This window comes from Somniosus microcephalus, chromosome 5 (assembly GCF_052327205.1).
Source record: "Somniosus microcephalus isolate GS21.2 chromosome 5, FLI_Smic_1.0, whole genome shotgun sequence".
Lineage (NCBI taxonomy): Eukaryota > Metazoa > Chordata > Chondrichthyes > Squaliformes > Somniosidae > Somniosus > Somniosus microcephalus.
Window position 1 is genome coordinate 84841941 of NC_140991.1, and position 18055 is coordinate 84859995.

The 18055-nt window shown below is 44.2% G+C and overlaps 1 protein-coding gene across 8 annotated transcripts in view; it reads right to left on the bottom strand.

Annotated features, from left to right (window-relative positions):
* The window catches only part of znf804b (zinc finger protein 804B), a 1078762-nt gene that overhangs the window by 99903 nt on the left and 960804 nt on the right, over positions 1-18055 (bottom strand). For all 8 annotated transcript variants that reach the window (XM_085987922.1, XM_085987924.1, XM_085987928.1 and 5 more), the window contains one exon: positions 9896-10039. In XM_085987922.1, the coding sequence (XP_085844048.1) occupies positions 9896-10039 (144 nt within the window). The remainder of the gene's footprint in view (positions 1-9895; positions 10040-18055) is intronic.

An 18055-nucleotide genomic window follows, 5' to 3' on the forward strand; every position in this document is an offset into this window, starting at 1 on the left:
GCACTTGAAATGCCATTGCATACAAGGCTATGGACCAAATGCTGGAAAATGGGATTAGACTGGACACGGATGGATGTGCGGCGCAGACACGATGGGCCGAAGGGCCTCTTTCTGTGCTGTAAAACTCTATGACTCTATGACTCTAAGTTTGAATGGAAGGGTTTGGACTGGGTTTTTAAAATTTTATTGATGTGGTGGCTTGCTGCAATAGATGTGAAAAGTTTTTTAAGTGTTTTGGGAGTGCTGCTGGACGCTTGCAAGGGCTCGGATGATAAGTGAACGCCTTTGAGAAGACAGAACATGCTGTGAATACTCAGCAGGTCACGCAACATCCACGGAGTTCATGTCTCAGGTCAACATGCTGCCTGACCAACTGAGTATTTGCAGCATTTTATGCTGTCATTTCACATTTACAGCGTCCGTTTTGCAGAAGAAAGAGGAAGGTGCAGAAGAGGAAGGTGCAGAAGAGGAGGAAGCCGAAGAGGAGGAATCAGACAGAAGGATGCAATCCAGACAGCCCCTTTATGGCCGGCATATCTGGGATGGAATCATCTGTCTGTGGACCCACTGGCTGGGCAGGATGCATTGTTTGTGTGTGTGAAATGAGACAGGCACAAGGGTGAAGTTGTGCTGATGGGAGGGGGGAAGCCTAGAAGTGCATGCTAGAAGGAGGATAACATATGAGGGTACCAGCATCTTGTATCCTTTCTGCCCCGCTGCTGTCCTAGTAAAGGATCCCCTTGGAATGAGTGACCATAACATGGTTGAATTCCAAATTCAGTTGGAGGGTGAGAGAGTTGGATCTCAAACCAGCGTACTAAGCTTAAATAAAGGAGACTATGAAGGTATGAGAGCAGAGTTGACTAAAGTGGACTGGGAAAATAGATTAAGGTGTAAGACGGTACAGGAGCAGTGGTGTACATTCAAGGAGATATTTCACAACTTTCAAGAAAAATATATTCCACTGAGGAAAAAGGGGCGTAAAAGAAAAGACAGCCATCCGTGGCTGAGTAAAGTAATAAAGGATAGTATCCGACTGAAAACAAGGGCATATAAAGTAGCCAAATCTAGTGGGAGGATAGAAGATTGGGAAGCATTTAAAAGCCAGCAAAGAATAACTAAAAGATTAATTAAGAAAGGGAAGATAGATTATGAAAGTAAACTAGCAAAAAATATAAAAACAGACAGCAAGAGTTTCTACAGTTATATAAAAAGAAAAAGGGTGGCTAAAGTGAATGTTGGTCCCTTAGAGGACGAGACTGGGAAATTAGTAGTGGGGAACATGGAGATGGCAAATATGCTGAACAAATATTTTGTGTCAGTCTTTACAGTAGAGGACACTAAAAATATCCCAACACTGGACAAACAGGGGGCTATAGGGGGGGAGGAGCTAAACATGATTAAATCACTAAGGAGATGGTACTCGGTAAGATAATGGGACTCAAGGCGGATAAATCCCCTGGACTTGATGGCTTACATCCTAGGGTCTTGAGAGAAGTAGCGGTAGGGATTGCGGATGCATTGGTGGTAATTTTCCAAAATTCCCTGAATTCAGGAAAGGTCCCAGCAGATTGGAAAACTGCTAATGTAATGCCCTTATTTAAAAAGGGAGGTAGACAAAAGGCTGGAAACTATAGTTAGCCTAACATCTGTGGTTGGTAAAATGTTGGAGTCCATTATTAAGGAAGCAGTAACAGGACATTTGGATAAGCATAATTTAATCGGACAGAGTCAGCATGGTTTTATGAAGGGGAAATCATGCTTGACAAATTTGCTCGAATTCTTTGAGGACATAACAAACAGGGTGGATAAAGGGGAACCAGTGGATGTGGTGTATTTGGACTTCCAAAAGGCATTTGACGAGGTGCCACACAAAAGATTACTGCACAAGATAAAAAATCACGGGATTGGGGGTAATATACTGGCATGGGTGGAAGTGGCTATCTAACAGAAAACAGAGAGTGGGGATAAATGGTTCATTCTCGGGTTGGCAATCAGTAACTAGTGGTGTTCCGCAGGGGTCAGTGCTGGGACCCCAACTCTTTACAATCTATATTAACGAATTGGAGGAGGGGACCAAGTGCAACGTATCCAAGTTTGCCGACGATACAAAGATGGGAGGGAAAGCAGTGAGTGAGGAGGACATAAAAAACCTGCAAAAGGACATAGACAGGCTAAGTGAGTGGGCAGAAATTTGGCAGATGGAATATAATGTTGGAAAGTGAGAGGTTATGCACTTTGGCAGAAAAAATCAAAGAGCAAGTTATTATCTAAATGGAAAGAAACTGCAAAGTGCTACAGTACAAAGGGATCTGGGGGTCCTGGTGTTAAGCTGGGTTAATCCCATACTGCCTTACCAATGATTCGCAAAGCATGATGGACTACTTGACATGCAGTGAATAGTTTAAATGTAAAAAACTGATGCAGGACTGTGGGAATGCAGTACACATAGATAAGAAAGGACAGGAACAGAATGTTTAGATAACTGTTGGAGACAGTCTCATGGTCGAATTTTGTTGAAAGCAAAAGTGAATTTTAAACAGAACTCTGTAAAAAGAAACAAATGACTTGTGCAGCGTGTGATCGCTTAGTTTTCTGTATTCTCATGATGACTTGCAATTTATGAAAATGTATAAATATTGTAGCCCCGTGAGTCTAAGCGCGCACTCTTTGGGAGGCATACTTGTGTGCAAACGCAATTGGGTTTCTCAGAGTGAAGTCCAGGTACCTTAATAAAACTTTACTTATTTTACAGTTTCTGACTTTGTGTATTACTGAGAAAGTGATAGACTGACCGGCGTGTTTAGTCTCCTAAAGCAGCGAACCCTGACCCCCAAGTTAGGGGTAGATCCTCCTCACAGAAGCGAGGGGTTAACACTGGTGCATGAAACACAGGTTAGTATGCAGGTACAGCAGGTGATCAGGAAGGCCAATGGAATCTTGGCTTTTATTGCAAGGGGGATGGAGTATAAAAGCAGGGAAGTCTTCTTCAGTTATACAGGGTACTGGTGAGGCCACACCTGGAATACTGCGTACAGTTTTGGTTTCCATATTTAAGAAAAGATATACTTGCTCTCGAGGCAGTTCAGAAAAAGTTCACTCGGTTGATTCCGGAGATGAGGGGGTTGACTTATGAGGAAAGGTTGAGTAGGTTGGGCCTCTACTCATTGGAATTCAGAAGAATGACAGGCGATCTTATCGAAACATATAAGATTGTGAGGGGGCTTGATCGGGTGGATGCGGGGAGGATGTTTCCACTGATGGGTGAGACTAGAACTAGGGGCATAATCTTAGAATAAGGGGCTGCCGTTTCAAAACTGAGATGAGGAGAAACTTCTTCACTCAGAGAGTAGTAAATCTATGGAATTTGCTACCTCAGAGAGCTGTAAAAGCTGCGACGTTAAATAAATTTAAAACGGAGATAGACAGTTTCCTAGCTGATAAGGGAATTAAGGGTTATGGGGAGCGGGCAGGGAAGTGGACGTGAGTCTAGGTTCGGATCAGCCATGATCCTATTGAATGGCGGAGCAGGCCCGAGGGACCGTATGGCCTACTCCTGCTCCTACTTCTTATGTTCTTATGTTCAGCCATGCTCCTGCCAAGGAGGTGAGGTGATGCTAGGAATGGGAGATGTGCCTCGTCATTGGTGGTAGGTGAGTGATTGGGGGTTCTGCATTGAGCAGTGTGTGAGGCGTGATGCAGTTGGTAGGAGACGGCATTTGAAGATGCATTCACTGACCTTGACCAGTGGTCTGAGGTCATGAAGCTTCTTTGGGCACTGGAGCCAGGTGGTGGAGGCGACACTGCTGGCAGTGATGGCTTTGGTAATGTACTCCCAAATTGTTCTTTCTGGAGGGCCTCCTGGCTCCTGTGGGTAGAGGGTCAGTCTTGTAGTGTTGACTCCCCACACAAAGCTGGAGTGCTGCGTGCGAGACCCTGGGTGCCCCTTCCCTTGCTGAGCCATTTGTGGTAGTGCTGAGGCAGTTTTCCCATTTGTTGAGTTTAGGAAGGTAATTTAACTTTAAGTGCTGAATATTGACATTTGGAACTTCTTTTAAATATTGATTATTTGTTAAAAGACAGAAAGGGCTGAAAAATGTATTGAATCAGTGCATTTTATTTTCCCTTGCTTCAATGTGCATCGCCCTTTAAATTTCAGAGATCCTCACTGCCCACAATGTATTGCAAGCTTCATAGCCTCGCGCACAGACGCTCGGGGAAGCAGCAACGCCGCACCAGCGCAACAAATTGGTCCCGGATCCCTCGTGCAATGCCACCAGGACGGCGTTGCACCTAAGGTTAGCGCTGCGCCACCTACCACCATGCCCCTCACACCAATTTACCTCGTTTAGTGAGGCGACCATTTCGTGCGGCCGTTAATGGCAGTTGACGAGGACACCGACTGCTTTCCAGGCGAGAATGATTTTTTTCCCCCTTAAAATCATAGAATCATATAGCAGAGGAGGCCATTCGGCTCATCGCACTTGTGCCGGCTCTTTGAAAGAGCGGTCCAATTAGTCCCACTCTCCTGCACTTTCCCCATAGTCATGCAGATTTTCCCCTTCAAGTAATTATCCAATTACCTTTTGAAAGTTGTTATTGAATCTGTTTCCACCACCCTTTCATTGCAGATCACAACAACTCGCTGCATGAAAAAAAAATCTATTCATCTGCTCTCTCTTTTTTTTTGTCAATTACCTTAAATCTGTGTCCTCTGATTACTGACCCACCTGCCAGTGGAAACAGTTTCTCCCTATTTACTCTATTCAAACCTTTTGTTTCCTAAGTGTAGGAAAAACTGTGGACACATGGCAATAGGATACTATTTTCACACTATGTGGCCATGCAGCTAATTCTAGCCTAGCAAAGTTGCTTACATAAATCATAAGCCTCTCAGTACATTCTGAGTCACTCGATGACTTGATAGCACTCCATGCCAGTTTTGTGGAAGTGCGCTGAGTATTTGTCACACAAGTTACTGATTGACATTTCCTGGTAACATAGTGTAAAAGCAGAAAATGATCTACTGTTCAAGAACTGCTTGAGAAATAAAGAGTAGTGATAGTTCTAAACGAGACCAAAAGTACTGTAGTATCAAACTAATCAGTTCAGTTTTAATAAATATCAGTGTCCCATTGTGAATGTGTCATTCTCTATTCCAGTTAGCTGCTCTCAGTGTTACTCTGAATAATGATTAGTCTAAAGCAAAGTTGTTGCCAGTGATACACAATACAGGAAGAAAATCTACTGAACAAACATTTCTGATATCAAGATTTATCCGGATCTATCCCTAGGATGGAAAACATAGATGTCTATTATTAGGAACGTACAGGTGAACAGTACACATGACCACAGCCTGTTTCTTTATTTTGAGGTGACTATACTTCAGAAGTACTTAATTGGCTGTGAAGTTCTTTGGGACATCCTGAGATCAAGGAAGGTGCTATATTCATGCAAGTTCTTTCTTTCTAATTGACACTCAAGATCACGGCAACCAGAAATCATTAGAAGGGCATATCTCACAATAACTGTCAAAGTGCCCTCACCCTTGACTTCCACTTCTGACCCCGCCTAATAGCACACTCAGGGCACAGCTGGAGCGCCTTGCCCGTCGAAGGGGCCAGAAGGTCCAGCCGAAGTGTCCTAGAATTGGGAAGGGGCGGGTCCCAGGTCTTCGTCCCCCTCTGGAAGAAAATTGTAGGTGACCCCAGAGCCCTTTACAAAGGAGGATGCTTCAAAAAAATAACAGAAATAATGTAGCGCGCTGATCTTTGCAGATCTAGAACTCAATCCTGGCCTGGAACCCCAGGTTGACCATATGTCCGAGTCGCTAGGAAGGTCCAGGTGCAGGAAGTCTGATATTCAGAATCCACGCCCACCCCAATAAGGCCATTCAGAACTTTTGGTGCAAGTCCCGGACACAGCGCAACTGAATCTTATCCTAGTTTCTGGCCATTCCAGTGGACTGCTGTCAAAGTTACAACCATAGATTTTCGGAGCCCATGACTGCAAACTGACATGCAGCCTGTGAGGTGATGGTTTAGCAATGAATGACTTAAAAACATTGCTCTTGTTATTTGTTTATTGGATTAATTTGCATTCAAAATATTTCCTGTTTGTATAGCTATCAGCTGATCACATAATGGAATATAAATAACTGGATATATGTGAACTGTTATATGCCCCGCCTGCTACTCAATTCCATTGACTACAATGGAACTGAATATCGGGTGGTGCACAGAACATGCAGCCGATGCGATACCGCACGTTTTGCCCCACCATATAAGATGGATTTCTAGTCCATAGTGCCAATGCAAAGTAGTGAAAAATGATTAACGCATGCCTTTAATTTACAGTAAATGTTGCACAGTACAAATGGTTTCTATCACTGCAGTAATTAGCACAAAGGAATGAGCTATTTTTTCACATCTGTCTCTTGTACAAATTAAACACTGTGGTCTGATTTTTCTTTATCGTTGCTTCAACTGTATAAAACACTAGTTAGGCCTCAGCTAGAGTACTGCGTGCAGTTCTGGTCACCACATTACAGGAAAGATGTGATTGCACTAGAGAGGGTACAGAGGAGATTTACAAGGATGTTGCCGGGAATAGAGAATCTTAGCTATGAGGAAAGACTAGATAGGCTGGGTCTGTTTTCCTTGGAACAGAGGAGGCTGAGGGGAGACCTTATTGAGGTGTATAAAATTATGAGGGGCGTAGATAAAGTGGATACAAAGGACCTATTTCCCTTAGCAGAGGGGTCCAAAACCAGTGGGCACAGATTTAAAGTAATTGGTGGAAGGTTTAGAGGGGATTTGAGGGGAAATTTCTTCACCGAGAGGGTTGTGGGGGTCTGGAACTCACTGCCTGAAAGGGGTGGTAGAGGTAGGAACCCTAACCACATTTAAAAGTACTTGGATGTGCACTTGGGATGCTCTAACCTGCAGGGCTACGGACCAAGAGCTGGGAAGTGGGATTAGGCTGGATAGCTCTTTGTTGGCCGGCGGGACACGATGGGCTGAAATGGCCTCCTTCTGTGCTGTAACTTTCTATGATTCTATGAATACGTGCCCGTAATAGTGTTTGCTGGCGGAGTCAGTGCTGGAGGGTAACTGCCAAGATCGCATTTTGAGGAATTTCAGGGCCTATGTTTTTAAATTAATATTTGTATTCATAAAAGTGAAGGACATTAGTCCCAAGACTTTAGAATGTTTTGTAGCCCCTAGTCAGCGTCAAATACACCCAGGTTAGATATAGTACAGCCAGCTGCAGATTAAAGCTCCATCTACTCTACTCAAGTGCTGTAAATGGGCAGTGTAATTCTAGAGTCAGGGCCCGTTAACCTTACTAGGAAATGAAAAAATTGTGACTCCCCGGAGGAGATAGTCTCACACTGCTTTGATCTGATGCTGCATGCAATGTAAATCCAGTGCAGTGTCAAATCTGGTACACAAATTGCTCAAGGAAATCCCTTGTAACACAATCTTACCTCGATTTAAATGCTTAGAGAGCGGGGATTCGCCCTTCCACTCTCTAAACATTGACATTTCTACCTATTGGGAGTAAGTGCTGAATGCATGCATGCATGTATCCAGGTATTAGCAGAGTTCTATCCGAAACAGGCTAGAGTCAAATAATGTGAAGAGACCTGCCTGACTGCAACCCAAACTGCAACTACTCGTCTCCGATTGGTAGAAGCAGTGTAAATGTAACCTTAATCACAATCAAATCTTATTGCCAAATCTCGAGTTTTGCACTGTGCCAATTGTGATCTGGATTGAGAATGCCTAAGCATATTTCACATAGCAAGAGGTGACTTCCTTCCGTTGATAATTTTACCCAATAAAGCCAGCAGAAGCAGCAAATAAGCAATCCCATTTTGTGCTCACAACCTGCTTTTCACCAAACAACAGAAGATTCTTACAGCTGGCAGAGCGAGAAGACAACCCATCAGACTGGGCAGAATTCCATCGCAGCGGCCAAAGATAACGAGACGAGACGATAACCCCAGCACCACCCAATTTCTAGGGACAGTTTCTGTCAGTAGCTTCAAAGTGTTTCAAAAGCTGCATTATGGGATATCTCAGCAACTGTCTGAGCCCAGGTGGGAGAGCAAGGCAGGATTGAGTCTGCTGTGCTCACCCAGAACCTGGCTCGTTACAAGAGTGTTTGTAATTGAATGAGGCCAGAAAGGAAACTGTCAGCACTAGAAGAGAACCAGAAAATGCATTTTAGAAGGTAGCATTATCATTATTGTAAAACTTACTTCAATTAAAAATCAAGTATGATATGGTAGCATTGACTTTGTTCTCGTTTCGAGTGCACTTTTGAATCTTTAGTAGTGGGTGTAGTGCCAGCTTTTGCTTATTAATGATGAATGGGCCTCAAGTACTGAGAGCAACCTTGGAGAGATACAGTTGTGGACACTTGAAATAGATAACAACGCATAAATCTCTTATATGTGCACAGAAAATAACTTTTAATAACTTCAAACAATCGGTGGGTAAGGCAAGCTCAGAGCCGGAAGGAGCTGGAGCAACCTCAAAGCTGATGCAGTGGCCTCAAGCAGGGAAAGAGCACATGATAAAATCAAACACAGATGGGGTATTTGCTACAATCATCTGTCTTTGCTAGTATCTTACATAGGGAAATACATTTTATTTTTCATCCACACCCATCAGACAACACAAATGCTTCAATTTCATGTTCCTATGCTAAGTTCACTTGGAGTTATACAAGTGAATAAACAGTAGCTGTGAGATCTGTTTTCTTATTTTGGGTTGATCAATGTGAGGGATGAAACCCTCTTCCACTTTGTATTCAGTTACATTGTCAAGCACTCCCACATCAGCTATAGTACAAGACTGGTGACATTTTAACTTTTGCCGATAGTGTAAACGAGGCGATATTGGATCGGCTGCCCGTTATACACCTCACCTGATTTTGTCGTGGTTCCCATTCAATACCCAAACACTCAGCCTCAACCCGGACACATTGTTAAAGAGCAATCCCACTTCACTATTGTGGCATTTTCAGTATTCTCACTGTTATGAGTTGCCTGAATGTCATTTTTCACTGGTGCTGAATCAAGGCCCACACTACTTGTACACAACACAAGATGTATGCTCACTGCACCAGCTCAAATCCAGATAGATAGTAAATCACAGCAGGTGCTACTGGCATGAAATGCTCAAAGTATTCTACTGCTTACTTAGCAAATACATGGTGTAGTTAAAAGCTGTTACTTTGCAATTAAAGGTCAGTTATGGAAACTTTAAATAACAGTTGATAGGATAGAAATTACCGATAATGATATTATTATACACTTAACACTTTTGAATCAAATTCTTCTCTTCACTATCTTAACAGAGGCGCTAATCCATTTATTTTAAATAGGTTATTGTCTTTGGGCTGTCAACACTAATTTGTACCCTTATGTTTCATATATATGCTTAGGCTCTAAATTGGTTAGACTTGTATTGATTGTATTTATTATTACTTACTATTGTCAGCAGTTTTCACACGTTCAGAGGGTCACAGTATGAAGGCTATGTTGTTAGATCTGACAAAGGATTAATGTGCAATAAACTGCCAGCAGAAATTAAAATTTAATAAGATGGCAATGACTTTTATTCCGCTGGAGTTGCTTGAAGAGATACTAGCAGCTGATTCCCCACCCCCAACAAATACACATATTTCACTATTATGTGTGCAATCAACGTGACTGCAATTAAAATATATTCAGTACAGAGGCAATAATCTGTGGGGTGCAAATTAAGTGCAACGTTCCTCTGTTTAATTAATACTTTCTTCATAGAAACCTCCCTTAACACAAGCCTCCTTCTGTTGAATGCAAAAACTTAAAAGTCTACTTAATGAACAAACTTCCACTTACCTGTTTGTGAGCATGGTCGTAGGAATTGATGTGATTGTCAAACTCCTGATGTTTGTGGTACTGCTTGTCACATAATTCACAGTAGAAATTGGCTTTCAGATCCTCAAGAGCCTTTGCTATGGCCTTCTCCTTTCCAGCATAATCCTGCAGGGATAAAATTAGTAGCTTATAATATTGTTTTCAACCAAGTAGTTAGTAGACAGAGACAATGTACACCTAAGCAAAATGTGGTTTCTGTGGCAACTGTTCTCAAGTGCACTCAATTGGGGGGAAAAGTCAACTAAGAAATTGGTGTCTATCACCATCTTTCACCTCTAGGGAGCCTTTCAATGGAGCTAATCAAGGGTGGCCAAACCAATCTACTGTAGATAATCTCAGGTGAGAATAAAACTTCTCTGAATCATTGTAAAGTAGGAGAACAATACAGTATCTCACAATGCAATGTCTTCTAGTATGTCTGCATACAGAGAACAGAAATCTGTTCAGTATATGCATTATAATTCCTCACTTGGGGAATGGGGGAAGAGTCAGGGTTTTATGGATGGAGGAGGCAAAGGTTTCCTTCAGAAGGACAGACAAACCATTAGTATAGCTGCATCTAGGAATTTTTAGCAGGGGATAAAATAGTTGCTGGTGAATGTTGTCTCCTATTTCTCCTCCACTCAGCCATCATTACTAAAACTCTAAAATAAAGCAGCATCAGAAGCTTAGATTAAGTGTGTTTTGATTCCTGGGAACTTTGGCTGATAATAATGAATGCAATCAGTAATGTCGTTCTTTGTCATATTCTTTCCCCTCAGTTGCTTTGTTTCATTGTTGATGTACCTAAGGATCTGTGCTGGGATGTCTTTTGTTTTCTATTTTTATATAAATGTTTTAGACATGAGCACAAGATTGATATTATTGAAGTTTGGCTAATACCATCATATATGGGGGCGTGGCAGATTTCAGGAGGACACAGATAGGTTAGCAGAGTTGGCAAATAGGTGGCAGAGGGAGTTCAATATAGAAAAATGTGAAGTAATACATTTTGGGGAAAAAAAGAACAGTGAATGGAAGTATAGATTAACCTAAAGCACTGCCAAGGTTCGTTAATGAATTTGTGGAGTAAGCATTTTTATGGGAAGTTGGTGGAAAACAACAAAGAAAATCTTTTATCAATGAGGCTCTCTATATGCTGGTAACTGTTGCTATGGGGTAGCACAACCAAATTTTAGGTGGGGGAGGACAGTGTCATATATGAGAAGGAAAAGCTGAGTATAACAATATGTCATTGAAAGAGTCAGTAGTTTCAGCTACTTATCATAGCTACCTGAGGATTTAGAAGAAGTTGTATGACTTAAAAAAGAACACATCTGTAAGGCACGAATACTACTATGCATTAGCATTGCAAGACATATATGGGAATAAAAGAAAATAGCAGTAATTAAAGTTATAAGCTCAGAAGTTCCTTTCCTTTTTGGGGCAGAAATCAGTTGATCTGGGATCAGAGGAACAAAAGGTTGGGGTGGAACTCATTTTTGCTGGGTTCTGCCCATTACTCATTCCCACGACAGCTTCAGATGGTGGGAGAGTGGGCACTTCTTCTGCCCAGCCCCTCTGTCATAATATTTTGGGAATATTATGGAAGAATCCTGGAGTCTCCCATAAAACCTGCCAATTACATCAACTATATGGCCAGTGCTAAGCTCGCGCGCATGAAGCCATATTCAGGATGTTTGAGTGGCGTTTGAATTGGTGGTCCACTAACAAGGGACAGAGTCATTTTGCATTCTTTGACCAAGCTGGCTTGTGAACCTTCGTTACTGAGCGCCAAGGAGCTCCAAGTTCTGCTCTACCATACTGCCAGTGGCACGACAGCACTAACAGAATTTCTAGACTATGTGCAAAAAATGCTGCACTGACACAGAGAAATGTAAACTAGGCTGTATATTGTAAATGAAAAAAACGACTCCTAAATCACATGCTTCATAAGAACACTAAATCACATGCTTCATAAGAACATAAGAAATAGGAGCAGAAGTAGGCCATTTAGCCCTTTGAGCCTGCTCCGCCATTCAATAAGATCATGGCTGATCTTCTACCTCATCTCCACTTTCCTGCACTATCCCCATATCCCTTGATACCCTTAATATTCAAAAATCTATCGATCTCTGTCTTGAATATACGCAATGACTGAGCCCCCACAGCCCTCTTGGGTAGAGAATTCCAAAGATTCACCACCCTCTGAGTGAAGAAATTTCTCCTCATCTCAGTCCTAAATAGCCAACCCTTTATTCTGAGACTGTGACCCCTGGTTCTAGACTTCCCAGCGAGGGGAAACATCCTCCCTGCATCTACCCTGTCAAGCCATGTAAGAATTTTGTATGTTTCAATGAGATCACCTCTCATTCTTCTGAACTCTAGAGAATATAGGCCTAGTCTACTCAATCTCTCCTCATAGGACAATCCCCCCATCCCAGGAACCAGTCTGGTGAACCTTCTATGGCAAGTATATCCTTCCTTAGGTAAGGAGACCAAAACTGTACACAATACTCCAGGTATGGTCTCACCTATATAATTGCAGTAAGACATCGTTACTCTTATACTCAAATCCTCTTGTAATAAAGGCCATTTGCTTTCCTAATTGCTTGCTGTACCTGCATGTTAACTTTCAGTGATTTGTGTGCAAGGACACCGAGGTCCCTCTGAACACCAACATTTCCCAATCTCCCACTATTTAAATGTAACCCCTTCACGGTTCTCTAGATATATGTGAGATGTGGTCTCTGTTGTAGACAGTATTCTATAGTCCAGTAAGGAGATCACTACTACAATGGCTTAATTCTAATTATCTTACTTTATAGTTTTAATGTCAGACAGTATAAGAAGATTACGGGTCAATGACCTAAATTAGACATTTGCATACATTAGAATGAATCTAGACATAATAAACATACATTCTCCATTTATATGGATTCAAAGGAGAATCTGTCCCTGTGTCCAAATTCGAGTGCACTCTTTCGTTGGCGCGCTTAAGTTGGAGCTCATGGTATGTATAATGTCTGCAAGACTTACGACTCCGAACCCCTTCCTCCTGGGGTTTCTGCCTGGAGACTGCGCAGCCTCACTTAACAATTCCTGTATGGTTCTTTAACTTCTGCTTTTCTTCAGTGCTTTCTCACACAAGAGAAATTGTACTTAGTAACTTCAGACCATAGCACCATAAGCTGTTTCTTCTGTTACCGTCAACAAATATCAACGACAGTGCAGAACCACCCAGTAATTAAATCCATCAAACATCGGTTTAGTTATGTTTTCAAAACAGGTGGCAGGAAATTGTACTCCCCCGCACTGTAAGCCCAGGGTAAGGCGCGGTCCTCAGCCTCTACTGGAACTCCACGCCCTGCGGTCCCTGAGCAAACCTCGCACTAAAGGATGGAGCTTGTTGACAGTTGACGGTCGATCCGACTCCCGCTCCCGAGCTCGCCAACTGTCACTCCCGCGCTCGCCAACTGTCACTCCCGCGATCGCCAACTGTCACTCCCGCTCTCGCCAACCGCCGATACTGGTGCAGAACCACGGAAAGCACGCTTCCAGCCACACCGCGTCCCCAAAAGCTCCCGCCGCACCCCCACATGGGCAACTCCAACCCAGGGACCCACAACAACAATAATAGTGTCTAAGTCAAAGATTGACACCCATACCCAGCGTACACAACATTTCCAGTGGGTATTACATAAAAAATACTCTGCTTTTCTATTTTTCCTACCAAAGTGGATAACTTCACATTTCTCCAAATTATATTCCATTTGCCATGTTCTTGCCCACTCACTTAGCCTGTTTATATCCCCTTGAAGCCTCCTTGCATCCTCCTCACAACTTACATCCCACCCAGCTTTATGTCATCAGCAAATTTAGATATATTACATTTGGTCCCCTCATCCAAATCATTGATGTAGATTGTGAATAACTGAGGCCCAAGCACTGATCCTTGCGGTACCCCACTAGTTACAGCCTGCCAACCCAAAAATGACCCATTTATTCCTACTCTCTGTTTTCTGTCTGTTAACGAATCTTCAATCCGTGCTAGTATATTACCCACAATCCCATGAGCCCTAATTTTGTTTAATAACCTCTTGTGTGGCACCTTATCAAATGTCTTTTGAAAATCCAATCCTATTGTTATATAATAACAGAGCACAGAGTGGTGCAGAGGGTGGAGCCTATAGAGACGAGATTGGATGGGTGTGCAGACCTAGTGGTATGTATCCTATTAATCATACATTTTATGACATGCTCAAAATATTACATCAACATATCCATACAGACTGATTGTTCACAGAAACAAAATCATAGTGAAGAAAAACGTAAAGTAATAGATTTCGGAAGTAAGAATAGGGAAAGGAAATATACCTTAACTGGCTAAGATTTTAAATGGAGTAGAAGGGCAGAAGGGCAGAGAAGCCTTGGTTTGCTAATACGTAGGTAATTAAAGATTGCAGCGCAAGTAAATAATGCCATAAATAGGCAACCAGAGTCCTTATTTTTGTACGGAAGGCTTAGAATACGAAAGTAAGAAGGTAATGTTATACTTGTACAAGCTTCTAGTTAGGCTGCAGTTGTGTGAAGTTTTGGGCACTCTGCTATAAGAAGGATATAAAAGCAGTGGAAAAGGTGCAGTATAGATTCACTAGGATGTTACCAGAGATAAAGGATTACAGTGATGAAGACAGAATTCAAAAGTTGGGGGTTGTTGAAATTGATCTTCACCGGTAACGCGAAACAGGTGAAAGTCAATCGGCAGCTCGTTTAACACTGCGCTCGATTTGACTGCAATGGAAAAGCAAATCAGGCACGGTGAAGACCAATTTCACCCACAGGATTATTTCATTAGAGTTCAGAAGGTTAAGGGCTAACCTTATCGAGGATTTCAAGATGATGAAGGGTGTTAGTATTTTGGTGGTTTTTCTACCCTTGTTATTTTACAGTATTTTGACTCTCACATCTGAGGTCACTGTCATGTGAGTCCCAACTTTCCACGCTTTCGAGAATATCTCTCCTAGCCTTGAGATGTTGGTAAGTTTAGGACAATGAAACAGAAAACCTTGGGGGCGGGGGGGGGGGGGGAAATTGGGTATCGCCCATTTTGGGGCGCTAATATTGGCTGGGCATAAATTTTAGCCTCCGACCACGCAATTCGTCTCCAGCGACCCTGGAAGTGGTTTGAGCGCTAAATCAAGCGCTACACACCTCTCTTAGGGCGCTAACATCAGGGAGCGAGGCGCTATCTCAGAACGCTACTGAAGCTCAGGCAATGTCAATTACCTTGTACTCAGACAGACCGGCACTGTGCAGTTCTTAAAGGGGAGGGGCCATCTTGCTGCCCATTGCAGCATTTGACATTGGCCTGCAAACAGTTAAAAATCTTCATCCAAGATTTATGATGGATACTCAGAGGCCCAGGGAGCGAGCTCGCCAGTTTGGCGATCAGGCATTGGTGGCTCTGGTTGGTGCTGTGGAACGGCGATGGGCAGTGCTCCTTCCAGAGACTGGCAGGAGGCCATTGCCCCGCGAGTTTAGAAGGGTCTGGAGGGAGGTTACCCAGTTTGTTTAAACGAGGAGCCTGGTCCAAAGGACACATACACAGTGCCGTAAGTTCAACAACCTCACTCAGGTGGTCAGGGTGAGTACCTGCTTGAAAAACCTCTACATCCCACCATCTCAACCTCTCTCTGTGTACAGATGGTGTAAATACCCAAATGCCCAACACTCACCCAACAACTATGCCCATCTCATAAAAGTCATATGCACATCCCACACCTTGCATACATTAATGGCTATTCAGCTATGGTAGGCACATCTACCAAACACATGGCTGCACCCTCACTCACACGCTGTCCTTTTTCTTGCAGGCCAAGCTTTCACATAATCGCAGGGAGCAACAACGGGCGGGAGGAGGACAGGTGGAGCTGCACCCCCTCACACAATTGGAGGAGAGAGTTCACAGACTCATCATCAGTCATGTAGTTGGCGCTGTGGTTGTTAGAGAGGTCGACCCCCTTGGGGACAGCAATGGTATGTTCATCAGCTTTCTCTCCTCTCTCATACCACTTCCTCCTCACAACACCAGCCTTTTACACTTTCAATCTAACTAACTGTCTCCAGTCCTTGCTCCCTTCCTGCCCCCCTGCTCTCATGTTAAAGCCACTCTTGTACCTTCTTCCTTTCCGAAAGTGAGCCACCAGCTGACCAGCCTGTCCCTTAGCCTCCCAGTGGCAGCGACGCGGCAGAGGAGGAGGAAGATGAAGCCGGAGCCTCACCGCCTGCGTCTCCCGAGGGTGACACTTCCGACACTGGGGCCACGTGTTCACTGGAGTGGAGCAGGGGGTTTCCATCTGATCTGGGTGAAGCTCCGGGACCCAGCAGCCTGCAGCAATGCCATGGGGGAAGGGAAGCTCAGGAACATCTCCCCAGAGGGTGAGTGCGCACACGAGTTCTGCTGCACAGGACTCGGATGAGGACCTCGATATAGCGGCCATGAATACTCAGGCTGTGAGCATGCATATCGAGCTCATGGATGCAATGGCAAGGGTACCCGACAACATGGGGGCACTGGCTAGGAGCGTAAAGGAGTCCGCTGCTAGCACAGCTGTCATCTGTGCGCAAACCCTTGAACCCATCCATGCCTCGTTGCAGAGGATGGTTGAACTGCAGGGAAATTGTCGAGGCACAGAGCGTGTAATGGGTCAGGTGGCAGCATCTATTGCAGCACAGGCCGACGCAACGCAATGGCATAGTTTAAAAAAAATTTGTTTATGGGATGTGGGCGTCGCTGGCAACGGCAGTATTTATTGCCCATCCCTAATTGCCCTTGAGAAGGTGGTGGTGAGCCGCCTTCTTTGAGCAACAGGGGAGTCAAGGGTTATGGGGAACAGGCAGGAAAGTGGAGTTGAGGCCAAAATCGGATCAGCCATGATCTTAATAAATGGCGGAGCAGGCTCAAGGGGCCGAATGGTCTGCTCCAGCTCCTATTTCTGATGTTCTTGAACCGCTGCAGTCTGTGTGGTGAAGGTACTCCCACAATGCTGTTAGGTAGGGAGTTCCAGGATTTTGACCCAGCGACGATGAAGGATCGGCGATATACTTCTAAGCCAGGATGGTGTGCGACTTGGAGGGGAACTTGGAGGTGGTGGTGTTCCCATGCGCCTGCTGCCCTTGTCCTTCTAGGTGATAGAGGTCGCGGGTTTAGGAGGTGCTGCCGAAGACGCCTTGGCAAGTTGCTGCAGTGCATCTTGCAGATGGTACACACTGCAGCCACGGTACGCCGGTGGTGGAGGGAGTGAAGGTTTAAGGTGGTGGATGGGGTACCAATCAAGCGGGCTGCTTTGTCCTGGATGGTGTCGAGCTTCTTGAGTGTTGTTGGAACTGCACTCATCCAGGCAAGTGGAGAGTATTCCATCACACTCCTGACTTTTGCCTTGTAGATGGTGGAAAGGCTTTGGGGAGTCAGGAGGTGAGACACTCGCCGCAGAATACCCAGCCTCTGACCTGCTCTTGTTACCACAGTATTTATGTGGCTGGTCCAGTTAAGGTTCTAGTCAATGGTGACCCCCCAGGATATTGATGGTGGGGGATTTGGCAATGGTAATGCCGTTGAATGTCAAGTGGCGGTGGTTAGACTCTCGCTTGTTGGAGATAGTCATTGCCTGGCACTTGTGTGGCGTGAATGCTACCTGCCACTTATCAGCCCAAGCCTGAATGTCAGACAGGTCTTGTTGCATTCGGGCATGGACTGCTTCATTATCTGAGGAGTTGTGAATGGCATTGAACACTGTGCAGTCATCAGCGAACATCCCCATTTCTGACCTTATGATGGAGGGAAGGTCATTGATGAAGCAGCTGAAGATGGTTGGGCCTAGGAAACTGCCCTGAGGAACTCCTGCACTGATGTCTTGGGGTTGTGATGATTGACCTTCAACCACCACAACCATCTTCCATTGTGCTAGGTATGACTCCAGCCAGTGGAGAGCTTTCCCCCCCGATTCCCATTGATTTCAGTTTTACTAAGGCTCCTTGATGCCACACTCGGTCAAATGCACTCACCTCACCTCTGGAATTCAGCTCCTTCGTCCATGTTTTCGACCAAGGCTGTAATGAGGTCGGGAGCCGAGTAGTCTT